The sequence below is a fragment of the Lynx rufus genome, unplaced genomic scaffold (genome assembly GCF_022079265.1).
Source record: "Lynx rufus isolate CCGP_SWC_20201006 ecotype Redwood Valley unplaced genomic scaffold, mLynRuf1.p SCAF_17, whole genome shotgun sequence".
Classification (NCBI taxonomy): domain Eukaryota; kingdom Metazoa; phylum Chordata; class Mammalia; order Carnivora; family Felidae; genus Lynx; species Lynx rufus.
The window spans coordinates 37,865,083-37,892,645 of record NW_025814831.1 but is presented as its reverse complement, the minus strand read 5'-3'; the positions used below and the strand labels follow the sequence as shown (position 1 = coordinate 37,892,645).

The 27,563-nt window shown below is 43.3% G+C and overlaps 1 protein-coding gene across 2 annotated transcripts in view; it reads right to left on the bottom strand.

The window, feature by feature from the left end:
- Positions 1-375: 375 nt before the first annotated feature.
- ESR2 (estrogen receptor 2) overlaps positions 376-27,563 on the bottom strand; it is a 54,031-nt gene continuing 26,843 nt past the window's right edge. The window contains exons 4-8 of one of the 2 annotated variants that reach the window (XM_047079816.1): positions 26,234-26,533; positions 25,717-25,855; positions 19,363-19,496; positions 2,847-3,027; positions 376-1,002 (exon numbers count right to left, since the gene is read on the bottom strand). In XM_047079816.1, the coding sequence (XP_046935772.1) occupies positions 813-1,002; positions 2,847-3,027; positions 19,363-19,496; positions 25,717-25,855; positions 26,234-26,533 (944 nt within the window). In that variant the 3' untranslated portion in view covers positions 376-812. The remainder of the gene's footprint in view (positions 1,003-2,846; positions 3,028-19,362; positions 19,497-25,716; positions 25,856-26,233; positions 26,534-27,563) is intronic. The other variant, XM_047079817.1, reaches the window with a different exon arrangement.

Sequence of the window (27,563 nt, the reverse complement as noted above, 5' to 3'; positions counted from 1 at the left end):
CTGGCCTTCAATGGTAATAGTGATACATGGCCTTAGTCCTCACAGATTTGTGAAGCAAGTTTGTAGAACTAGTTCATTCATTCATTGTTTGGTTTTCAATCCTATAATCAAGTAGCCCAGAAGAGGGCAAACAAAGGCCTATCTAAGGGCAGGTTAGGTGGCACAATAAAGGTTAGTCCACTTCTTGGGGCACCTGGGTGGCTCAGTCGGTTAAGCATCCGACTTCGGCTCAGGTCATGATCTCATGGTTTGTGAGTTCCAGCCCCACGTAGGGCTCTGTGCTAACAGCTCACAGCCTGGAACCTGCTTCAGATTCTGTGTCTCCCTCTCTCTGCCCCTCCCCTGCTCTCACTGTCTCTCTCTCTCAAAAAAAAAATAATAATAAACATTTAAAAAAAATTTTCTTTAAAGGTTAGTCCACTTCTTTAAAGTGCCTCATTCTCTCCCTCTCTACCTTATAAACCTTCCACGTCAGATTTCCACCATTCATTCCAAAACCTTCAGGATGTTTCCCAGAGGAACAGAAGGGAGATGGAAAGTAAGAAAGGAACCACACTGAGATTCTATGAGGCCAAGCGAGAGGTAAACTCTGCATTCAAACATGCTCCCTAGCTTTCTCAGCCTGACTCCTGGGAAGTGGAGAGGTCAGGTGAAGGACGGCACATGGCTGAGCCTACCATGACCCAATGAGGGACCACGCAGGAGAAAGACGATGAAGCCCGCCCACTTCCAGATGGAGCTCGCGGTTTGCATTTGGGGTTCACACTTCAGCCTCTGACCTCCTCTGTGGCCTGTTTGCCCCAGGATGGGCATCACTGAGGAGACTGGAGGTTCTGGAAGCCCTCTTTGCTCTTACTCTCCTCTGCCGGGCTACACTCGGACCCTGTGACCAAGGACTTGTGCCCGCGAAGCGTGTGGGCATTCAGCATCTCCAGCAGCAGGTCATAGACTGGGACCACGTTTTTACACTTCATGTTGAGCAGGTGTTCCATGCCCTTGTTACTATGGGAACAAAGAGATGCTGAGAGTCCTTCCCGTGAGGCAGCCGTGGGAACTTCAAAATCTTCCCCAACTCTCCCCAACAAAGTCGGTCCACCCCACACCCCAAATCCCCTTTGCCATTTGCTCTAGGTAGGGTCCTTCCATCTGGCTCCATCAATCATCTACCCTGAAGGGCAAGCACCTCAGTGTCCCACCACCCACCCGCAGTGGCCCGACAGAACCTGGCACGGAGTGCAATTCTCATTTTTCATACCAGTTATGTTCTATATAGTTGCCACCAACACTGAATCGGCAAATACACTGCTCCTGGGGAAAATACAGAGGCTCTGGTCACATTTTCATCCTCCAATTCATACATAACCTAGGTGTACCTGTGTTTGTGTTTAAAGACACCTTGTTTAACATAACTTGTCGCTTCATTAACATTTAACTCACAGTCTATGGTACCATAGCTCATGCATGAATAAAAAGCTGATCTAACTCGCGTATTCTCTCCATAAGGCACATCACAGCCTTCTTGCACTTAGGAACACTGACAGTGCTTCAGTACTGTGCTTGGGGGCCACGTTTAGACACTGAAATCTCCCAACAAAAAGCACAAAAAAGTGCAAAAACATGGCACTTAAGAGACCACGTAAAGGACATTTCTTTACAGTACGAGGGCCGAAACAAGAATGCAAGTGTCACTTTGTTTGACCTCAGTTGGGAATGTACATGTGGGCAACTCAAATTTTTTGCCACTCTGCACACGTCCTTGAGTGAGCACAAAAAATGCCAGAGTATGGATTCAGGGGTTACAAATAAATTTGTAAACGTAGTCACCTTTGCAAATACAGAATCTGTGAATAATGAGAATGGATGGTACCTGTTCTGAAAATGATCCTGGTGGCAAATAATCATTCAAGAGGAAACAAGGCAAAGGTTGTTTTCATTTCCGCCCCCTTGTAATAATCCTTGAGGTGAGTACTGTCCTTCCCCACAGCCCCCAGACTTTCGTCCTCCTTGGGTAGCAACTACTTTCCAACCTCATCTCCCCTCTTCCTGCTCCAGGGCAGGGTGACCCTCGTCCCGGGAGCCATCTAGCACTGAGCATCACTATCCCGGCACAGAGCTACCATCCTACACCAGGGGAGTCCCTCGTCGTCAGAACACATGATTCGTGTTCCCTGAATACACTCCCCTCACGGCCCTACCTTCCTAAACCTGCTAGCCTCGCCAGTTCCCTTTGGTCTCATTCTTAATGTCCTGATGCTGTCACAAGAACAGAACCACTCTTTAAACACAAACACAGGTACACCAAGGTTATGTATGAATTGGAGGATGAAAATGTTGTGACCAGAGCCTCTCAGGAACCTAACCCTGTATTTCCCCCAGGAGCAATGCATTTGCTGCTTCAGTACTTCCCCAGATCACTAGCCTCAGGAGTTGATCTAACTTCCCCAAGAAAATGACCTCAGAGTAGTGGTGCAGGGAGGGGAGGCACGTCACGTTAGGAGAGACACTGCCCTTTTTAGAATTCCATGAACAAGCCCAACCCCCAGCAACTAAAAAACAGATGAAGGATGCCATAAATATCCTATAAGGGGTCACATGACATCTAGTCAGTGCCCACTATGCCAATCTTTGGCCACAGGCTCATGCACCGATGAAGGGACCCCACCACCACCACCATTCCCTTTCAGGGGGTTATTTTCCTTTAGAGGTAAAAATTCTACCTTATTACTCTCAAACTTGCAAACGCTTTCTCAAAGCTCTTCACCCTTCTCAGAGCACGTGCGTGCAACCCCCCCCCACCCCCACACATTCAGTGGAGCTGCCCTCCCACCCCCACCCCAGGATCGTACCTGGCGTGTCTGACGTGAGAAAGGAGCATCAGGAGGTTAGCCAGGCGGACTGGCTGCTGCTGGGAGGGAATCCCGCTCTTGGCAATCACCCAGACCAGAGCATCGGTCACGGCGTTCAGTAAGTGAGTCAGCTTCTGGCTGCTGTCAGCCTCCTGGCTTGCTGTGGCTAACGGGTGCATACCTGGACGGAGAACAACAGCCACGAGTCATTGCTCTGAGGAGAGGGAATGGAAGTCGTGTCTCCAGCAGCTAAGAATGCCGACATTCTCCAGAAAGGGGGCCAAACTGATCTGGGCTGTTCTGGCATCTGCACGTATAGTGAAGTCTTAAAATCTTCACCTGCCCATGGTGTCCTTCCCCCGAGAGCCAGCCCCGTCGCCAAGCCTGGCTGAATGCGGGCGGACTAACTGGTCTCTCAAAATGCCACGTGGCCCACAACCGTGGCTTTTCCTAGCAGTAAACCTATCTGGTGGCCTGAACCATTACATGGTGTTTCTCAGCTGTAGTAACAGCCACACACAGAGAGGGTCAGAGAGTGAGATTAATTCTACTCTAGCCCCTAGGAGGCCCCCTCATCTAAGGGGAGTTGAACAAACATAAACGGGTGACCACGGCGACGTAGCCTCCCCTGTCCACCACATGCAGACAGCCATGGCAGGCCCGCTGTCCAGGCCTTTGGCATCACACCTCTGGTGGCACCTCGCTGGGGCAGGAAGACCATCTCTAGTTCTTGGACCCCAGACCAGTTTCCTAGTGCTTCCGGCCTGAGCACCTCATTGAGCAAAGCCTGCAGGCACATGACTCCTGAGATCCCCAAAGCCACCCTCGAAGTAGGCTGTTCCCCACCCCCCCACCTCATCCTACCCTGCCCGGTGTTTAATCCCCCTCTGACTCTAGGATCTGAGATACTGTGGCCTCCCAGTATTTGCAAAATAACGGCTCAGGTAAATCCTCTTGCCCCCACACCCCACCACCAATCCTGCCTCCTGCATCCCTGGAAGCAGGGAAATAATGAGCTTCTCTTCCAGGCTTTCGGTTTCAAAGTAAGAATAAATGGCAACTCTGTGGAACCAACCAGGGACCTGCCGGCTGTGTGCTAGAAGGATAATGAGGACCAGCACGCCATCATCCATGGAATTTGGGCACCTTCCGTTCTCTTTTTTTTATTGGTATTTTTAATTCAATTAAGGTAGCTCAGTTCCACACAGTTCAGTGGAGGCAAGGGACATCTTGAACCACAATTATGCAAGTGTAATGCTTCACCACACCCCTGGGGCCTGTCCCTCCACAATGTCTGACGATGTAGGCTTAAAATACTCACCTTTTTACAGTAACCCAGAACTGCTTCTCTAACTCACGGGCTCACCTCATTCTCCACAGTGACGCTTCCTGAATCCCCCCATATCCTCAAAACTCTGACTGAACCCCACAGCAGGTGACCTGCCCTCACACCGCAAGGGAAACAGGTCCCACCCTTGGCCCAACGTGCCCCTTCCGAGCCACCAAAATGCAGACCCGCTCATGTGGCTCCCTTTCATGACTTCCCAGCTCTTGGGTCAGAGTCCAAACCATCTGACGCAGCTTTCAAGGGTACCAGGCCACTCTCTGCTCTTTTCACCCTCATCTCCCACCGCACCTCACCTTGAACCCTTTTAACTCCAGAGCAGGTGATGCAAAGAACACGCCCAACTTTCTGCTTAGGAACTCGCTCGCTCTCCCTCTCCTCCTCTCCACCCTCCCTCTTTTGCTTATTGACATCCACTCCTCCTTTAGATCCCAGCCTGGCTGTGAACTTCCTTCTGGATGCTCTCCTGACCTCCCTACTATCCCACCCTAAGTCTACTCTGGTTCTCCTCTGAAGTTCTGACAGTGCAGACACCACCATGTTGTCCCACATCCTGGATTTCCTTATACACACCCATGGCCACCCTTCCACCCTCAGAGACACTGGACATAAGCACTTCGAGAGCACAGACCCTGTCTGCTTATCATTATATCCTCATCACCTAGTGCAAAGACTGGCATGGAATGAATAGTCATAAAGGGAAGAATTAAGCTGAATGTACATAGGTTCAGATTTTTACATCAGGTTAGCCAATCACACCATCATAACTGAAATGATAAAAATGCAGGTTAATGCATATTTTAGGGGTACGCACAGAAAATTATTAATCTCATTAAACTTACTTCCCCTACAATTGACCCCAGCCTGCATTAACAAGTGCTTTCTCTAAACTACCCTTCAGTCCATTCTTCTACAGGATGTGTGCTCCATGGATTTCTGCTGTCAGAAATATGTTTTTGGATTCTAAAAGGACGTGTGTTGGTCCAAAGTGACAAAGTGAAAAAATAAAAATAACTCCTCAGCTAAGTATACATAGCACCATTTAGTATTCACAGCACCATTACTCATGATAGCCTAAAAGTGGAAACAAATCTAGTGCCCATTAATAAATGGATAAACAAAATGGGGTGTGTCCATACAATGGAGTATTACTCAGCCATAAAAAAGAACAAAAGACTCATTCATGCTACAACATGGATGAACCTTGAAAACCTTATGCCAAGTGAAAGAAGCCAGTTACAAAGGACCACAATTTGTATGGTTCCATTTATAGGACGTGTCCAGTACAGGCATATCTATACACGGGGGTGGCTGCCTAGGAGTGAAGGTGGAAGAGAAATTAGGGAGGGATGACTAATGAGTACAGGCCTTCTTTTGGGGTGATGAAAATGTTCTAAAATTGGTTGTGATGATGGGTGGTGCATAAGTCTATGGACACACTAAAATCCACTGAATTGTATACTTTAAATGGGTGAATTGTCTAGTAGGTGAATCCCTCTTCACAAAGGAGTAGTCGTTGCCAGAGGCAAGCCCTGGGTCTTCTAGAGGCTGTGGGGGCAGTGCAGCTTCCTACCGGGCCATCACTGTCATCACCAGCAAGGAGTTTGGGGACGGGAGTCAGTTAGGTTTTGTGAGGACTGTATCAATTTTAGATACGGGGAAAGTTTTTATATGCAGAAAGATTAACCTATATAAGATCATCCTGGGAAGGAATTTAGCCGAAAAATACCCATTTTGCTGCCTCGTTGGTCAGCAGTGCCAAGCCTGCACTTGGGCATTCACACACCCCAGGGCTCACCAAGCATGTACTTACAGAGTAATTGCTAACTGGCAGGCTGTGGCAGAGGCAGGAGATGGGACACAAAGCCCTCACCTCTGGGATGCTCACCACCCAAACAGGGAACAAAACTTAAGCTCTTCTACCAGCCAAAAGTAAAAACATCAGTTGGGGTGCCTGGGTGGCTCAGCCAGTTGCGCGTCTTTGACTCAGGTCATGATCTCACAGTGCGTGGGTTCGAGCCCCGCGTCGGGCTCTGTGCTGACAGCTCAGAGCCTGGAACCTGCTTCAGATTCTGGGTCTCCCTCTCTCTCTGCCCCTCGCCCGCTCGCACTCTGTGTGTGTGTGTGTGTGTGTCTCTCTCTCTCAAAAATAAACAGTAAAAAAAAAAAAATGTTTTAAAAAAACATTTTAAAAAAAGTAGTAAAAAAAATCAGTTAGTAAAAAAAATTGTTTAAAAAAAGTATTTAAAAAACATCAGGATTCATTTTAGAACACAGTTCAATTACTTTACATGAAACTAAAGAAGACAAGATCTTGGCACCATGCCCCACACATACCAAAGAAAGTAAAATAAAAACAAAGACATAATCTCCTCTCCTCTTTATCACCTGGGAACAGCTGTGTGTTCCTCTCACTAACCTACCTGATGACATTCTGAGCAGTACACTGAGGCGGGGGGGGGGGGGGTGGAGAGACTCCCCAAGATCTGCCACATCCTATGTTCAAAGGATGAAGATATAAGCTCTCCTTGACTGAAGGCAAATAAATCAGAAAATCTTAAGTGTTTAATAAAAATCCCAGAATACTAGCCAAAGGAAAAATGTGCTTTGGGGAGGCATATGTGGTGTTTGCCTCTTTGCTTTAAGGTAAGGAAGCTCTAGCCATGACCCATCCCTTCATCACCACCTCCTACCCCAGCACCACGAGAACAGGCCAGTGTTTGAGAAAGGCCCGTGATAGGAAACCAGCAGGCTGATGTTCACAATGCTTTGCTCCCACAGTCCGTCAATAGAAAAGGCCCCGTCTGGCCTCTTCAGCATCCTTCTGTGTATCCTTTTGTGCCTCTGCCTTCCACCCACCTGCCTCACGGGAGCTCTCCCCAAAACTCAGAGTGAACCAGGGCTTGCGTTGTTGTCTCCATCATCTTCTTAATGGCAAAGAGCATTGCCTGGTTCTAACCCTCTATTTCTTTCATTGAACAAAAAGTTTCATCCTTTTTAAGTCTTAAAACTGCTTGGACAAATGGACCTCTTCCAGGGGCTCCTGGGTGGCTCAGTCAGTTGAGCATTCGACTTCAGCTCAGGTCATGATCTCATGGTTTGCGGGCTCAAGCCCCACAATGGGCTCTGTGCTGACAGCTCAGAGCCCGGAGCGTGCTTCGGAGCGTGCTTCGGAGGCTCCCTCTCTCGCTGCCCCTCCCCTGCTCATGCTCTGTCACTCTCTCTCCCTCTCTGTCTGCCCCTCCCCTGCTCATGCTCTGTCACTCTCTCTCAAAAACAAACATTAAAAAAAATCTAAAAACACAGACCTCTTCCTAATTTTAAATATTTTTAAAGACTATTTGCAGACTGATCCAACTCCATGTCCTACATTCAGTACCCTTGATTCTATCCAGGGGAAAACGTATTCAGTCTTCAGGTTTCTGGATGACAAGATGGCTGGTCCCACCACTCTTAATTTGGATATGTTGTTATGCTAACTACAACACTTGTATAACACTTTTGAGTTCTAAAACATTTTAGCAAACATTGTAACAGGCTGTTAAATGCAGTGTTTTCTGTGATCTCCAAATTTTAGAAGCCAAGTTTCAGAAGCCGCATCAAAGGCTGAGAATAATAAAGTAATGCCAAGTGCCCCTCACATCCTAGGTTGTGTATAAGAGGATGTGCTGAGAGAGGAATCAAAATGGTGATGTCCCTTCTCTATCTCTCTCCCTGTAGCAAGGACGATACTCTTCTGCTACTCAAGCCTAGCAAGGACCAGACCCCCGATCACCTGTTTCAGTGTATATCGCTATTCTAGACCAAACACATGTATCTAGTTCACTTTGACATTTTTACTATTTAGAAGTCATTGGCACATACCTGAAACCAAATAAACATTTACTAAACTGAAATTGAATTGGATAATAAAGTTAATATTCATTCTATATTATGTCCATTATTAGAAGAGATAAATAACCCAGAAAGTAAGCAAGTAAGTAAATAAATAAATAAATATATAAATATATAAATAAATAAATAGAGATAAATAACACAGAAGTATGCAGCTATTTAAAACATAACTACCTACATCCGAAACTAATACAGGGGCACTTGGGGGGCTCGGTCGGTTAAGTGTCCGACTTCAGGTCATGATTTGACGGTTCATGAGTTCAAGCCCTGCGTGGGGCTCTGTGCTGACGGCTCAGAGCCTGGAGCCTGCTACAGATTCTGTGTCTCCCTCGCTCTCTGCCCCTCCCCCACTCACAGTTCTGCTCTGTCTCTCAAAGCTGAATGTTAAAAAAATTTTGAGACTAATATTGTATGTCAACTGTACCTCAAAAAAAAAAAAAAGGAAAACAAATATCCCATTAAAAATGGACTATTTTAACAAATACTTCCCCAAAGAAGATACAGATATCACAAAGCAGCATACGAAAAAATTCACATCATTAGTTATAGGAAAAGACCAAAGAAACCACAAATATATGCCATTACACACCTGTTAGCATGACTGAGGGTCCTGCATCCCAGGAAACTCCTCAGTCTCAGGTAAATCTAAATAGTTGGTCACCCCCAAATACATTTTATATAAAATTTTATAAAATGCAAACTAATCTGTGCCATTTTATGTTGACTATGTTTTATAGTGACAGAAATTGTATTGGGGGGTTGCATGGGATTGGGCAGGGGGAAGAAATGAAGAAGAGGGAAATGAGGAAGGGGCACAAGGAAACTTCTGAGTGTAATAGATATGTTCACTATCTTAACTGTGGTGACGCTTTCAGGGGCGTATATGATTGCCCAAATGCATAAAATTGTATGCTTTAAACAGGTACAGTTTATTGTATATTAATTATACCTCATAGTTCCGTTAAAAACACTGTCTTGGCTGTAAAAAAGTCAGATATAAACACATACATACGTATACATACATATGACTACTAACAAACCCTGACCTGGCCACCTAGCATGCCAATACCAATTCAGACCTGACTGAATGATGTCATCCCAACTTGAGCTCGTCACTTACGCAGGAGACTACCTCCAGACAGCCCAATGCTTACCTAGCACACAAGGGAAGCTGACAGCAACAAGTAGCAGCCCTCAGAGACTCTGCTCTCCCAATACGGGACAGAGAACATCCCCAGCCTTTGGACTTTAAGAAACCTACTCCATTTCTCTTTTCCTGACCCTCATCCCCAGGGTCTCCCTCCTGTACTGGAGACAGTCGCTGCTGCGCAGTATGTCTTTTCCATTCAGGCTACAATTTTTGCCCTCTTCGTCTTTCTTTTTCTGTTTTAATTACATTGTTTACAGATTTGTTGAAGTATAACTGATATGCAATAACCTGCACATACTTACTGTGTACAATTTGATTCGTCTTGACATATGTACATATATATATACATACACACACACACATACACCATTAAAAGCATAATCCACAATCAAGATAATGAACACATTCATCACCCTCAAAAGTTCCCTCGTGTCCCTAAGTAATCTATCCCTCCACCTTCCCCAACCCCCCTCCCATCCCCCAGCAATTACAGACCTGTTGCTACTATAGATTAGCTTGCTTTTTCTGAAATTTATGTAAATGAGGTCTTCTAGTATGTATGCTTTTTTGTCTATCTTCTTTCATTCAGCACCATTATTTTAAGGTTCATAATGCTGAATATATCTATCAGTAGTTCAATGCTTTTTACTGCTGAGCAGTATTCTACTCTATGGATATATCACATTTGTTTATCCTTTCATCTGTTGGTGGTCATTTGGGTTGTTACCTGTTTAGCGTTAGTACAAATAAAGTTGCTATAAACATTTGCATACAAGTTTTTGTATGAACATATGCTTTCATCTCTCTTTGGTAAATACCAAGAAGTGGGTAACCTGGTACATGTATGCTTAACTATTTAAGAAAATGCCAATCAGGTTTCAAGAGTAGCTGCACCAAAATAAGTAAATAAAAGTAGTTGTACCAGTTTATATCCTCCCCAGTAGTGCAGTGAGAGTTCTTATTCCACATTCTCACAAACCCTTGATATGGTCAGTCTCTTTAATTTTAGCCAATCTATTGGGTATGGAGTGGTTTCTCATTGTGTTTTAATTTAGATTTCTCTGATGAATAATTTTAGCACCACTGCATGTAATTATTTGCCAGCAGCATATCTTCTTTGATGAGGTATCCATTCAAAATTTGCCTATTTTAGTTCAAGCACCATCTAGTGGGAAGATCATTCTTTCCCTATTTACCTTGACACCTTTGTTAAAAATTGCTTGTTGTATAGGTCTATTTCTGGACTCTATTCTGTTTCAGTGATCTATTTTGATGTCAATACATGTTGTTTTCATTCCTGTGGCTTTAGAATAAATCTCGAAGTCCAGTAGTATGAGTCTTCCAACTTAGTTCTTTTTCAAAGTTCTTTTGTCTGTTCTAGGTTCATTACATTTCCCTACGAATTTAAAAATCTGTTTGTCAATTTCTACCAAAAAAAGCCTGCTGAGATTTTTATTGGGACCAAATTGAATGTATAGATGATTTTGAGGGGAGCGCTGACATCTTAACAATATTGAATCTGCTAGGCCATTAACATATCTCTCCATTTATTTACAATTTATTTAATTTCTCTCAGAAATGTTTTGAGTTTTCAGTCTCAAACCTTCTGTCAAATTTATCCCTAAGTTTAATAATTTGTAATGCTATACAAATAATACTGATTTTAATTTCAATTATCATTTGTTAATTGCTACTATGTAGAAATACAATTGATTTATATATATTATCCTTTTATCCTACAACCTTAATAAACCCATTTTTTTTGTAGACCCCTTGGGATTGTCTACATCAATTAGCATGTTATCTTTCCAACCTAAGCCAAAGTCGGATCTTACCAACTGAGCCACCCAGGTGCCCTGCCAAAGCAATCTTGAAAAAGAAGAACAAGGGGCGCCTGGGTGGCTCAGTTGGTTGAGTGTCCGACTTCAGCTTGGGTCATGATCTTGCAGTTTGTGGGTTCGAGCCCCGCATCAGGCTCTGTGCTGACAGCTCAGAGCCTGGAGCCTGCTTTAGATTCTGTGTCTCCCTCTCTCCCTCTCTCTCTCTCTCTCTCTCTCTCTCTCTCTCACTGCCCCTCCCCTGCTCATGCTCTGTCTCTTAAAAGTGAATAAACATTAAAATTTTTTTAAATTAGAAAAAAAGAAAAAGAACAAAACTAGAGGTATCACAATCCCAGACTTTACATTATATTACAAATTTGTAATAATCAAAAACAGTATGGTACTGGCACAAAAACAGACACATAGATCAATGGAACAGAATAGAAAACCCAGAAATAGGGGCGCCTGGGTGGCTCAGTCGGTTAAGCGTCCGACTTCGGCTCAGGTCATGATCTCGCGGTCTGTGAGTTCGAGCCCCGCGTCAGGCTCTGTGCTGACAGCTCAGAGCCTGGAGTCTGTTTCGGATTCTGTGTCTCCCTCTCTCTGACCCTCCCCCGTTCATGCTCTGTCTCTCTCTCTGTCTCAAAAATAAATAAACGTTAAAAAAAAAATTTAGAAAACCCAGAAATAAATCCACAGTTAAATGGTCAATTAATCTTTGACAAAGGAGGAATGAATGTACAATGGGAAAAAGATACTCTCTTCAATAAATAGTGTTGGGAAAACTGGACAACTACATGGAAAAGAATGAAACTGGACCATTTTCTTATACCATACACAAAAATAAACTCAAAATGGATTAAAGGCCTAAATGTGAGACACGAAACCATAAAAATCCTAGAAGAGAGCACAGGCAGTAATTTTTCTAACACTGGCTGTAGCAACATCCTTCTAGATATGTCTCCTGAAGCAATGGAAACAAAAGTAAAAGTAAACTATTGGGACGACATCAAAATAAAAACCTCTGACAGCAAAGGAAATAATCAACAAAACTAAAAAGGCAACCTATTGAATGAGAGAAGATATTTGCAAACGACATACCCAGCAAAGGGTTAATATCCAAAATCTATAAAGAACTTATACAACTCAACAGCAAAAACCAAACAATCCAATTTAAAAATGGGCAGAAGACATGAGCAGAATTTTTTCCAAAGAAGACATCTAGATGGCCAACGGACCCTGTGAAAAGATGCTCATCATCACTTATCAGCAGGCAAATGCAAATCAAAACTACAATGAGATACTACCTCACATCTGCCAGAATGGCTAAAATCAACAACACAAGAAACAATAGGTGTTGGCAAGGATGTAAAGAAAAAGGAACCCTTAGGCATTGTTGGTGAGAATGTAAACTGTTGCAGCCACTGTAGAAAACAATAGGGAGGTTCCTGAAAAAGTTAAAAACAGAACCACCCCATGATCCAGTAATTGCACTACTGAATATTTACCCAAAGAATACAAAAATACTAATTCAAAGGGATACATGCACCCCTATGTTTATTGCAGTATTTACAATAGCTAAATTATGGAAGAAGCCCACATGTCCATCAAAAGATGAATGGATAAAGCGCGCGCGCGCACACACACACACACACACACACACACACACACACACAGGAATATTACTCAGCCATAAAAAGAATGAAATCTTGCCATTTGCAATAACATAAATGGAGCTAGAGAATATAATGCTAAGTGAAATAAGTCAGTCAGGAAAGATGAATAGCATATGTTTCACTTATATATGGAATTTAAGAAACAAAACAAATGAACAAAGGAAAAAGAGAGAGAAACTAAGAAACAACTCTTAAATATAGAAAACTGATGGTTACCATGGGGAAGGCGAGTGGAGGAATAGGTGATGGGGACTAAGCAGTTCACTTGTCATCAGTTGACTTGTTCACTCAGTGCTCAGTGATGAACACTGAGTAATGTACAGAACTGCTGAGTCAGTATATTGTACACCTGAAACTAACAGAATATTGTATGTTAACTATACTGGAATTTTAAAAAAATTAAACATTAAAAAAGTAAAAAACAAAGTGTGTACAAATCTGGGATTATTAATTCCTTAAATGTTTGGTAGCATTCTCCCAGAAAAGCCATCTGGGCCTGGAGTTTTCATTATGGGAAAGTTTTTAACTACAAATTCAACTTCCTTAATAAATATATGGCTACTCAGCATTTTAAAATTTCTTCTTGAGTAATTTCTGTCTTTTAAGGAATTTTTCCATTTCATCTAAGTATTCAAATGTATTGGCATAAAGTTGTTCATAATATGACCTCATTATTCTTTTTAATATCTGCAGAATAATAATGTCACCAGTAATGTCACCTCTCTCGCTCCTGATATTGGTAATTTGTGCCTTCTTTCCTTTATTCTAATCAGTCTGCCTAGAGGCTTAACAATTTTATTGTTCTCAAAAAAAATCAGCTTTTGGTTTCCTTGATATCGATTGCTTTCCTTTTTTCTGTCCCATTGATTTCCACTCTAATCCTTATCATTTGTTTTCTTTGGCTTACTTGGAGTTTCATTTGCTTTGCTTTTCCTAGTTGCTTAAGGTTGGAAGCTAAGGTCATTAATCTGAGACCTTGCTTTTATTTTACTATGGGTCTTGAGTGCTATAAATCTCCCTCAAACTATGGCTTTAGCTGCAACCCACAAATTCTGCTACAATGTATTTTCATTGTAAGTTAGTTCATAATATTTTCTAGTAATGCTTGTGATTTTTGTCTGTGATCCATGGGTTATTTAGATGTATGTTATCTGGTTTCCAAATGTTTGGAAATTTTCCAAGACCTTTTTATTAGCGGTTTCTAATTTAGTTTCACTCTATCAAAGAAAATCCTTTGTATGACTTAAATCCTTTTTAACATATTGAGACTTGTATTATAACTCAGAATATGGTCTATCCTGGTAAATATTTCATGAATACTTGAAAAGAACATATTTTCTACTGTTGTTGGGTAGAGGGTTCTATACATGTCAAATAGGTCAAGTTGGTTAACGATATTGTTCAAGTCTCTATATTTACTGATTTTCTGTCTACTTGTTCTGTATTGATAGAACTAACAGAGGGACATTAAAATTTCCAACTATAACAAGAGATTTGTCCATTTCTCCCTGCAGTTCTATCAGATTTTGCTCAGATATTTTGACATCCTCTTTTTAATGCATAAATGTTTAGCATTTTTATGTCTTCTTGACAAATATACCCATTTACCATTGTGAAAGAAACTTGTTTAATCTTTAAATAAAACCATATAAACAGTGTGGAGTGGTTTGCATTGTTTGGTCTCAAAGTGCTTTCTCAGTCTGCAGGATATTTTACTGTCCCTCTTCCACTTCCCAACACAGATATAAATCCCATATAGCTATAAATTTCACATTTAGAAATTCAATTTGTGTGTATTTCATATTTTCCATGTCTCCTCTAAATCTGCTCATGCTTTCCTCTACCTCTTAGACGTTTGGAAAATAGTTATAGTAATTATTGTTACTAAACTATTGTTTTAATGTTCTTGCCTACGAATTCTATCATCTGTATCATTTTGGGGTCTTTCCCAGTTTATTGGTTTTTCTCCTTATTATAGGTCATGTTTTCTGCTTCTTTGCATGCTTGCTAACTTTTGACTGGTTATAAGACATTGTGAACTTTACCTGGTTGGGTATTGGATATTCTTGGATTCTTTTAAATATTCTTGAACTTTGTTCTGTGATGCAGTTACATTATTGACAATAAATTTCATCCTTCAGGTGTGCTTTTAAGTTTTGTTTGGTAGGATCAGAGCAGCCTTTAAGTCTAGGGCTAAGTATACCAATGCAATACCTTTTTGGATACTACACTCAATGTCCAGTATATTACAGTGTTTTCCTGCTGGGTGGTGAGCACATGAACTATTCCAGCCCTTGTGTAAATGCTAGGGATTTTCTGTCTGCTCCTTTCTGATGGCTCTTTCCCTGTCCTTGGTTAGTATCCTCATAAGCATGAGGTTAATGCTCAGACGAAAACTTGAAGGGCACCCGCTACAGATCTCCAAAGCCTATGCACCCAGCTCTTTCTCTCCAGTAGTCTCCTCCCCTGCAAATCCCAGCTGCCTTGACCTCCTCAAATTCATGACTGTGTCCTCCCTGTGCAGGGAGACCACTGGTGTCTATTTGGGTTACCTCTCCCTATGGAACCTGGTAGTTGGCTCTAGATAGTAAACTGGGTGATCCAAGAGTTCATTTCATTTGTGTCCCTTCTCTTGGGGAATCACTGTCCTGTGTGGTCTGTTGTCCAATGTCCAAGGTCTATTTTGTATATTCTCCAGTTTTTCTTTTTCTTTTTTTAAATTTAAGGTGGGAAAGTAGATTCTGTCCCTATTTTTAATGTAACACTACAAATAATCCAAAACAACAACAGCAAAAGCCTATACCTTCAAATGCTTAAAATCTAGCACACAAAAGACCCCTCTCTCCTGACAATGGAAATTTCCCAGGAGAAACAGAATCCCGTTTTCCTAAATGCATTTGACAACTGTTTTGACTACCAAGTGAGAAAGGAACTTTGTTAAAAGAAGATTACCTAAATATAGAATTGAGTGTAAACAAATTCTACTCAATTTACCACCACAAATGGTAATTACGTCACATGCCTGACTCACCCTCTGTAATTTTATGATGGCAGTTCTGTCAGATGCTGCAGGAGGGACGCTGTAGCCTTGGTCTTTCCCATTTGCACAGATGATACTTCTAGCTTTCACAACAACACAATATGATGTCTCGGAGGCTAAACTGACAGTAAGAAGCCTTGCCAAACAGAAGGCTTTCCTACTGCAAAGTGGTGTAACAAGAAGCACGTGGCTTTGCCAGGAGCACTTTGCTTCACAGAAAGGAGCTCTAAATTATTTCCAAAAGTAAGAGAAGCCCCATAATCTAGCACTTGATGATCCTCCTGTGCCAAGATGGGGATGAACTTTTTTTTTTTTTAATTTTGTTTTTCAACGTTTATTTATTTTTTGGGACAGAGAGAGACAGAGCATGAACGGGGGAGGGGCAGAGAGAGAGGGAGACACAGAATCGGAAACAGGCTCCAGGCTCTGAGCCATCAGCCCAGAGCCTGACGCGGGGCTCGAACTCACGGACCGCGAGATCGTGACCTGGCTGAAGTCGGACGCTTAACCGACTGCGCCATCCAGGCGCCCCGGGAATGAACTTTTCAAGCAACAAAGACAGAAATCGCAGCACACGTGTGAGGTAAGGTCTGTAGGTGGATTCAAAGAGATCAGGAAAAGTCCATTTTCTTCCACGATCAATTTCAAAGATCTCAGTGGGATGTACTCTATACACACATCACCTTAATCGCTGATGTAAGCCTCGTATTATGTTGTAAAAGGTGAATGGTACAAATGTCAAGAAGGTGCCAGAAGCGCCAGAGCATTTAGGAGTCTTCTTTGGCTTTCTCTACAATTTTCATTCGTCCAACAGTTGACCATTTCTATTCACAAACTGTTTTCTGGAACTGGGGTGGAGAGTGCACTGGGTGTAGGGGAAATGCCCTGCTAGGCAGGTAGGGCCAGATGGAGACCCAACTGGGAAGTACATAAACGTTGTCTTCACGGTCTCTATATCTCCTTCTTCATTTCCCCCCTTCCCCTCCCTCAGGACTGACTCTCCCTGCCCAGATCCAGCCCTCTATCTCCATGCTCCATGCCAAGGCTCAAGAAGCACTGCTCTGTATGTCTCCCTTTCCCTCTCATCAGATCTAGTGCCAGTGGCCAACAGTACGTGGGGGTGTTAGACACGCAGGAAAGTGTAGGTTACAGAAGGAGTGGGCAGGTGCCCAGAAGGTGGCCACAGGGTCTGCATTGAGTTTTGGCTTCAGGAACTGCTGCTTTGGATGATTTAAAATAAAGTGGCATCAAACGATCCCAGAGATTCCCATTGTTTCCAGCATGAAGTTGTAAGATTGGATAAAATCTAGGTAGCAAAGCCCCATATGATGCCCAAATGAAGTTATCCGTAAGTCATCAGTTGGAGGATTAAAACTTGCATACACAAAACAACAACAACAAAAACTTGCATACCCATATTATTTCAGAAAGAAATAAGCCAACGAGAGTAAATAGCTAAGCAAAGCAAGCAATACCAGGGACAGGAGCTGGGCCAAACACCAGGTAGGTGGTAAACTAAACAGTGTCAACACTACATAAAAACTTAGAAATGTGTACAAAATAGCACAACTGTATTTACTGCAGCAATGTTTATAATGGCAAAAAAAAAAAAAAAAAAAGCTGTAATTAAGTAAAGGCCCATCAAACAAATGGTTGAACAATTCAGACAATGTCCTCACTCAAAGAATGAGTTAGACCTCTCCTAGCTGACCTGGAGGTATTTCACAGCATTTTGGAAAGTAAAAACGCAAGACACAGAGAAGTATTTGTATATATAGGTATCCCAACTTTTAAAATTATGCTAATTTTTTAAAGTGAGGTTTTTTGTTTTTGTTTTTAATTTGAGAGAGAGAGAGAGAGAGAGAGAGAGAGAGAGAGAGAGAGATAGTGTGAGCCGGGAGAGGGGCAGGGGCAGAGGGAGAAAGAGAGAGAATCCCAAGCAGGCTCCACACTCAGCACAGGGCCCCATGTGGGGCTCGATCCCACGACCCTGGGATCATGACCCAAGCCGAAACCAAAAGTTGGGCACTCAACCAGCTGAGCCACCCAGGTTCCCCCTAACTTTGATTAAATAGGGGGAAAAGCTTATCTATGTGGATATTGGGGGGGACGTATTATTTTAAAAGATTATTAGAGCATAGAAGAAGGTATAAATCTATCCTCTGGTTGTTAAGACTAGCTAGTTGGTGTTGGGCTGGAAGGGTCAAGCCAATAATTAGATGAAAGTAGGCCTCTTTCAAAGTCTTTATAATTTTTAACATAAGATGCTCTGCTGTTTATGTAAAATTATACCTATAAGCCTGTGTGTGCATGGGTATCTCCCTGTGTACGTATGTGTGTGTGCGTATATCTATCTACCTATCTACCTACCTACCCATCTCTACCTATGTACCTACCTACATCTATCGAGAGCTGTCTGTCTGTCTATCTATCTATCTATCTATCTATCTACAGAGAGCTGTTAAAGATTGGTCTCCAAACTTATGGTGGTTATCTTGCCCAGGGGCGGGGGGAGATTCCTGGTGATTTTTTTCTTCCTTGTATGTTTTTCTTTTGTTTGAATGTTTACAAGAACCAGGTTTTACTTATATAATAAGAAAAGAGCAGCAACACTACCACACCCATGTACCTTCAGTGCCTCTCTCATTTCTCACTTTGAACCCCGATGTTTCCTTCAAGTCAGGCCCTTCCTCCCTGGCCCCTCCACAACAAGTCCGTTCAGGCTCCCATCGTCTCTGATGACTCTGTGTAGGCCCCTGCCTCTTTCTCTCCCCTCTCCAGCCAGTCCTCCACGTGGAAGCCACAGTGATCTCTACAGAACGCTTCTCTGTCCGTGATACTGCCCTGCCTGGACCTCTTCTAGGGCTGCTCAGCACCCCAGGGGCAGTTCTCGGCCAAGGCGTGCAGTGTAATCTCCGGTACCACCCTGCACAACCATACGCACCTCCCTCTGCTCCTCTGCACAGCCTGGCCCTCCTTTCATTCCTCCTAGTGCTTCCCTTGTCCCGCCAATGTATGCCCATCCCTGAAGACGCACTCAAACCGTGTTTCCTTCTGCAGCCACTCCTGTGTCTCTCCTGGTTTCCCACAGCACTCTGTACCTACTCTATTAGACCACCGATCACTGCTTTTCATAATTTGTTTTCTCTCTCTCCCTGCCTAGACTGTTAGCTGTTGGAAGGCAGGACTACATCTTCAATGTCTTTACCAAATGAATAAATGAAATCAATGAATGAATGAATCTGTAAAAGCAAAAGAGTAAATATAAATGCGGGTCAACCATGTAAAATGCCTGTATAAACAATGAACAAAGCTGTAAAGTAAGTATTTTAAAGTTCTTTTTTTTCTTTTCCAACTTGAGCCACTTTTTAAATTACTGCCAGTAATTCAGCCAGTGAATAACTCATATTCAAGTTACCAAAAGTTAACTACTGTTTCAATCCCTAGAAAATGAAACAGAGAAGTCAGAAAGGAAGCCGTTTTTCCCTTTTTAAGTAAAATAAGAAGTTTGATACTGTTCTTCCCACCAGGCTAGTTCTAGAAACAGCATCTCTCCCCCATAAAACACAGCCCAGCTGTGTGGCTACTTACTGGAGTTGAGGAGGACCATGGCCTTGACACAGAGATACTCTTTGTGTTGGAGTTTTAACTCACGGAACCTTGAAGTCGTTGCCAAGAGCATGTCGAAGATTTCCAGAATTCCTTCTACACATTTCCCCTCATCCCTACAAAAGTTTGTTTGGAAATTTAAGAAACATGCAGCACTAGGCAACCAGCAAAAGCAATGAGTATTTTCTTGTTAACCTCAAATTTCATCTTGAACACCCTTTAACTCTGACAAACCGGTAATGAAAGCACATCCAGTGATATAAAATTACTAGAATAATCTTCACATAGAGAGGATAGGGAACTTCTATAAATTCCGACAGCAAACATTTGAATGAATGCTACTGAGACAAAAGTGTGCATTAGAAATACATTTTCCTTCTACCTGCGCACCAAATGTTTCCTTGACAGAGTGCCGTTTCTGTTGATCATTTTCCTTCCTAGACCATTTTGGCCAACCAGCCCTAGTTACGACACACGTTGCTAAAATGAGAACTTCCGTGATCCCATCAGAAGACTTTGAAGGGCTAATGAGGAAGACTGAATGATACTGAAACAATCCTTCACACGGGAGGGCTTAACTCACTTCCTGGAGGTCATGTAAGAAACTGGTGGGGCAACTAAGAGACATTTAACGTAACTTGAAAAAAAGCCAAAGAAATCACAATTCGAGAAGACAGATTAGAATCAGGAAAGGAAGGTAGAAATGGAAATATGCACATTTTTGACTTGCCAAAGATTATTTTTAAGCAAAGGTTTTAGACAAACTTCAAACCATATAATCAAAATTCTTTTGAACATTCATAGAAATGAATTTTTATATGCATACTTTTGAAGGAAGTTACTTGAACTGTATCTGGAAAATACCAGCTTCAGTTCACTCCAGCCAGACACACATTATTCTGCCTCACCGCTCCCCCCAAAATCTTCTATTATCATCAGCCATAGTCATTGGAAGCCCTTGACAAGCAGTTAGATGATTTTCCCATGAAACTTCATTTGCTTCTTAACACCTGCAGAGCATGATGAAGGGGAGCCTGGCAGAGATGGGTGTCTGCGGGTTTCATCCTTAGTCTCCCACGCAGCCCCTGAAGGGAACCTGAGATCTTCAGAGAACTGACTGTTCCCTCTCCTCCTCCCCCCAACCCCAAGCCAGGACGTTTCCAGTGATGGCAACGGCTGGAGAAAGGGCCTCTGCGGAATCAAAATGGAGCACCGATGGCGGTGAGTCTTTCCCACTGGGTTCTGTGAGAGGACAGCAGCTTGCCAGGATCCTGCATTCCACAGCATCCAAACCCTTGCAGACTCACCTGCACAAAGCCACAAGCAAGCAAGCCAACTGCAAGTTGCAAACAAATATGGTAACTTCTGCAACCACTTGAGGCTTTCCGAACATGCACAGGTTAAGCGATAAAACGCCAGTGCCTCCTAGAAGTCACTCATAGGGAAAGGCCACCTTGGAGAATCAGCCCTGGGCAAAGGGTGCCCAAATCGGTAGGAAACCTCCAAGTCTCCCCTCCTCCCACCTCCCCTGCTCTGGGCTTTCCCAGGCAGCCAGCTGCAAGTGTCCAGTAAGGACAATGCATGCTTTGCACGTAGCGAAATACCTATTCCCTGAAGGCCCCTCATGCCACATAATCAAATCACTATGCTTGGGGACAATTATTGGAAATCGTAATTGTTGGGCTTGAGGTGAGCTGATGCTGAATAAAACTGGTTCTAAAATGTCTTGGGGGGTCAGGGGCACCTGGCTGGCTCAGTCTTTACAGCATGTTACACATTTGTAATGACTATTTTAATGATCATTTCTTTATTTTTAACAAGGAGAGTGCACGTGCATGAGTGGGAGAGAGGCAGAGAGAAAGGGAAAAAGAGAATCCCAAGCAGGCTCCCCTTCAGCACAGAGCCCAAAGCGGGGCTCAATCTCATAACCTTGAGATCACAACCTGAGCTGGTATCACGAGTTGGACACTTAACCGACTGAGCCCCCCAGGTGCCCTGAGCATGTGACTTTTTTTTTTTAAGTTTGTTTATTTTGACGGGAGAGGGGCAGAGGGAGAGAAGGAAAGAGAAAGAATCCCAAGCAGGCTCTGCACTATCAGCGCAGAGCCCAAAAAGGGGTTCAAACTCACAAATCTCGAGATCATGACCCGAGCCAAAATCAAGATGACTCACCGACTAAGCCACCCAGGCGCCCCAGAGCACGTGACTCTTGAAATCAGGGTTGTAAGTTCATGCCCCACGTTGGGTGTAGATATTACTTTAAAAAAAAATCTTTGCAGGGGCACCTGGGTGGCTCAGGCAGTTAAGGGTCCGACTTCGGCTCAGGTCATGATCTCACGGTTTGTGGGATCAAGCCCTACATCAGGCTCTGTGCAGACAGCTCAGAGCTCGGAGCCTGCTTCAGATTCTGCGTCTCCTTCTCTCTCTGCCCCTCCCCTGCACACGCTGTTTTTCTCCATCTCTCAAAAATGAATAAATGTTAAAAAAAAAATCTAAAAAACAAACAAAAAAAAGAAATTAGGATGGGATTAAAAGATTTGAATTAAAAAGAGAGAACAGGACACCCGGGTGGCTCAGTCAGTTAAGCATCTGACTTCAGCTCATGTCATGATCTCAGTTTGTGAATCTGAGTCCCGAATCAGATAAGCTTGAGCCCCACTTCAGGTAAGCACGAACCCCACTTTGGGTGAACACAAGCCCCAATTCAAGTGAGCCCTGCTTCTCTCTCTCCCTCTCTCTCTCTCTCTCTCTCTCTCCCCCCTCCTTCTACCCCTCGTGGGATTTTCTCTCTCTCTCCCCCTCTCTCTTTACCCCTTGCTCACTTACACGCTTTTTCTCTCTCAAAAAAAAAAAGAGAGAGAGAGAGAAAGAACATATGATTTGAATGTTAAAATACTGAAACAATCTATCAGTCAAACCAACCCACTCATAAAAACTTACTTTTGCACACCATTTGCCCATAAACTAGGGCTAAGTAAAGGTAAAATTAGTAACTACATGTGGAATGTCTTATTGTGTGATAACCACTCCTTTATAAAAGAAAAAGATTCTATTTGATCCCAAGGACAAAATGTTGAATGAGTGGACCTGGCTTTGGGTGCACCATTTTGTACCCACGTTCGTATCTGGTGACCATAGTTTACTTCTGTGTCAGGGCAACAGGCTGGGGGCTTAAAGCTTAACACATGGAGAAGACTTAAATATTGAACAGAAATGAAAATTACATGCGTACCAAAGGGAGATGAAATTTTTAAAGTGAAGATTCTTTGGGTATCTTAAAGAAAGTCGACATACAAAGAAGTAATGTGAATGCAGACTCAGTACACGCACAATGATACGAGTGCACGGAAATCCATACGCATCCACAATGAGGGACGTGCCCAGATCCAAACTCCCTCTGATTTTTAAAAAAACTTTTTTCATGTTTATTTATTTTTGAGAGAGAGACAGAGTGCAAGCGGAGGAGGGGCAGACAGAGAGAGGGAGACACAGAATCCAAAGCAGGTTCCAGGCTCTGAGCTGTCAGCACAGAGCCAGACGCGGGGCTCGAACTCACAAACCGTCAGATCATGACCTGAGCTGAAGTCGGATGCTTAACCGACTGAGCCACCCAGGCGCCCCTGACTTTTAAATAATACTTAACATTAGACCGTTTCCTGTTGATGCCAAGGACATGACATGTCTTAGCAGATACGATTTTTCCAGGAAATAAAAGCTCAGATTCTGTGGTAGATCCTCACATGAATTTGTGACTCTAGTAGTTACCAAGAGAACTACCTTGTTAGAAATAAGCTGAGATAACCGGCTCTTCCTCTCATCCTCAATAGGTCTACGTTTTCTCACTGCAGAAGCCTCAACAAGAATAAAGGGAAACAGGAATTGTTGCCTCAGTCTCCACAAGTGGGCTAATTTAGTTATATTCACAGCTTTCATGGTCACACCACCACGTGAAGGCACTCTGATAGGACAGTCTGCCAAAAGAGAGCGATTTTTAAGCGGTGTGCAAATTATTTATTCATGTTGCAGAAAAACCTCATAATAGAACTTCTTTGTGACGCATCACCTCTGACTCTGAATAAAAAACGTTTCAAGCATATCTGAAGCGACAACTCCTCCAGAAACATACCCATCACATAAAACAATATTTATCTGTAATAATAGACGCACAAAAGAATTGAACTATCTTATCTTAGACTTGAAATTCTAGACCTCACAAAGTTTATGTGTTAACAATATTAGAGGTTGCAACAAAAAATAACCACCACAGGCACTACAAAAACAAACAAACAAAAAATGCTTGCTCACTGTGAACGCATTTACGATTCCAAAGGCGCCTCTCCTCTACTCAAATATACTAGATTTGTGTGCTGGGCAACACAATACTTTCAAATATTTATAAAAAGTAATGTGAGTCTATTAAAAATCATTTGTAACAAAAATTACTTCTTGTTTTCCTTCTATTACTTAACCGAAAGGTAGGCCTAAAATTTGTCCAGGATTCGTGTCAGTTTACAGTAAATTCCATCCACAGGAATCAAAGAACTCACACAAAGAGGAGAGGTGGTTACACTAAAAACCAGGAACGAAACAGTCACTGCACATAAACATTAAATGCGGCATCAATGTAGAAATCAGGACAAAAGGCAATCACAACCCAATCCCGGTGTCTGCAAATGTATTGATTCAAGGCGTGAAACTTCTTCCTAGCGCTAACTTCTAGGAGAAGTGTGTGTGTGTGTGTGCGTGTGTGTGTGTGGCTTCATCTGAACGCCAAGAGGAACATAATGAGTAAATGAACGATAGTGACGGCTCAGCAGGGGGCTTGGCTTTCCAGCCTGCCTTGCCAGATGGTGTCCTCCGTGACAGGAAGAGGAGGAGGTTTCTGAAGTGGGCAGAGAGTAGAATGGAGTTGTCCCAAGATAAAAGAATCAAGTAGAAAGTCACTTTGCCTCTCAGCCTCCTCCTCTTTCCCTTTTCAGTTCTCTGTCCCTCTGAGGGGCATGACCCATTGTACAGGTAACTACTGTCAGAGTTAAGAGCATGGACTTGACAGCCAGCCCCTACATCCAGCTCTACCACTTAGTCACCGGAGGCAAATTACCTGACCCCCCCATTTCCATAACTGAAGGATAAGGATAATAACGGCACTTACCCATAAAGGGCCGTGAAGATAAAATGAGTTAACACATCAAATGCTTAAGATGGGGACTGATATACACAAGCCAATAAGTTGACTGTTTTGTTACTGAAAGGTCTCGGCTTCCAGAACCTACCTTCTTCTATGGTTTCCAGAACCTACCTTCTTCTATGGTTTCCAGAACCTACCTTCTTCTATGGTTTAACACCAGGGCTTGCTCCTGCTCTTTCCAAAGGTTCTGTTCTCCACTAAAACAGTGCTTTGTCAACGGTGTCATGCAGAACAAGAGGGAGAGTGGGTGCTAACAACTTAGGGGTATCACTTTTCATCTGTGTAACATGTGCATGGGGGTCTCCTGATGATCTAAACAGGCAGTTCCAAGAGTTGGGGGCAGACATTTTCCATTCATATAATGGCTCCTTCCACACTGTGCACCGAGTCAAATGTGACTGAATATTCTACATTAGAACTTTCTCAAAATAAGGAACGTGGAAATCCATTTCCATGGAGAGATTTTCAACCTGTGCTCAAATGTATTCCAAGAAAGTGTCCCACTTTTCCTACTAACATTTTTAGTGTTGTATATTCTGATTTTTCCTCCATGAACGGTTCACCTGAGTCAATTAAAAATTGGTTCCTTTTCTGCGCCATCTTTAAAAGAAAACAAGGCGCAATCGAGTGACGGCATTGGCGCTATCATTCCCCAATTTCCATTACCTTTCGTTTGGCTTTAATAACCATTCCTTCCACTGCTACTGTCAAAAATGCTATAGAGCATACAGTTACAGTCAAAGCACATTAAAATAAACTGCAGATCTGTAAGAATTTTATCACCTGTCCAGGAAGAGATAGGCATGGTCCCCACAAGTGGAAAGAACAGCAGGGCAACTTAAAATTATAAACTGAAAATGGAATTTTTAATGCTGAAAAATCTAAGTTGACCTGCACACTTACTAGCCACATATTCTGCAAGATACGGGCTCTTATAGTCTGACCTGTAAATGCCACCCCACTGCGGGTAAGGATAAGTCACAGGACACTGAATCCTAGTACCTATGCTCTCCTTCTTGGGCTCTTGACCTGGTGAGGGAGCTCATGACATTATCATCCTCTTGACTGACCTTTCAGGTGTGAGGTGTGAGGCAGCGCCCGGGACTCAGACAAGTCGGGAGAAGAAACGGGATGCATTTTTCTCTCACCTGTCCAGAATGAGGTCTGGAGCAAAGATGAGCTTGCCGGGGTGGTCAATGGAGCGCCACATGAGCCCCACCATCAGCACTTCCATCCAGCAGCTCTCCAGGAGTCGAACTTGGTCATACAGGCTGAGCTCCACAAAGCCTGGGGAAAGCAAGAGGCCGTGAGAAACACCCACCCTCCTCCTCGGCTCCCAGTGTCTGTGAAAACAAAAGAGCAAGTTTTCACAAGCTACCAAAACACCCACGACACAGAGAAAACAACCAACGTTTTAAAGCTGCGGCTACACGCTGACCTAAGGAAGGAAACTCTGAACTCTGCGTGTGCAGCTCACAACGTCCGGCCTTGGATTCCTTCTACAGACTTAATACACGTCATCGAAGATTATAAAGGACAGTTACCTGGGCGCACAGCTCCCCCCACCCCCCAGACAGATGCCAGGGAAGAACAGAAAGCTGGAACAGATCGTTTTTAGTTATATATTTTTTAAAGTCCTCTGCACTGAGATCCAGAAAGCCCTACCTGGGATTTTCTTGGCCCAACCGATCATGTGCACCAGCTCCTTGTCGGCCAGCTTGGTCAGGGACATCATCATGGAGGCCTCGGTGAAGGGGGTGCTGGGGCGGCTCACCAGCACGTTTGGCGGCTCCGCCTCCAGAAGCGTGAGCACCAGCTGCTCGGGGCTCAGGGCGCTCAGCAGCAGCTCCTTCACGCGGGTCACGTGGCCCCCGGCTTTCTTGGCTTTGCTGGCGCAGCGCAGCTGCTCCTCGGAGCTCTTCTGCCTTCGCACGACACGGTAGCCACACCTTTCCCTCCGGGAGCCTAAACCGGAGAGACGATCACACAGTGCTTTCCCGTGGCTTCGCCAACCCGGCGTTCGAGGCGCCCGAGTCGCCGGGGCAAGAGTGAGGCCGTGACGCCGTGGTTAAGACCCGCGCCTGTCCCCACAGCGTGTCTTAGAACAGAAGCCTGACTTACTTCCTGGAACCTGTGGGGCGTGTACCAGAGATGGGTACATCTGTGACTATATTAGCAAGAGCAAAACGGGACGTTTCAGGGACAGTAGCCCAAATGAACGTAAGGTCTCCTATTTCAAGATTACCTATGGAGACGAAAACGATTTCTCTTTTAAAGAGTGTTGACGGGGCGCCTAGACGGTTCAGTGGGTTCGGCGTCTGACTTGATTTTAGCTCTGGTCATAATTTCCTGTTTCGTGGGATCGGGCCCTGCATTGGGCTCCACACTGACAGCACCAAGCCTGCTTGGAACTGACTCTCTCTCCCTCTCTCTCTCTCTCTCTGTCGTCTCTCTCTGCCCCTCCCTCGCTCATTCGTGTGCTCGCTCATCTCTGTCTCTCTCTCAAAATAAATAAAACTTAAAAAAAAAAAAAAGGGTGCTGACATAACCTCAGTTTTCAAACCACAGAATTAGGAGTTTTCTTCAGACAAAAGATAGGCAAAACTTAGGAACTGAATGAACACTGATGTTTCCAAACAGTTATCAAATAATACACTTTTATAATACATTCTGAAAATAGTCACATGTACTTGTGTGTGCTTACACATACACACATGCATTTTTATATATTTACACAAATAAATATATTTCAAGTAATAAATTTTTTTAAATCCTGAAAAATATAGAAAAGCACAAATTTTGGCATAAATTCTTTCAGTTTTCTTTTAATGCTACTTTTGCATATTTCATATACAAAATTTAGATCACAGTGTGCATATACTATTTAAACCTTTTTCTTTTTATTAGAAAGGCATCATTTTACAATTTAAAAACCTATATTGCATTCTGTTTTATGAATATAGCATTATTTATCTAAAGTGTCCCTTGATGGAAA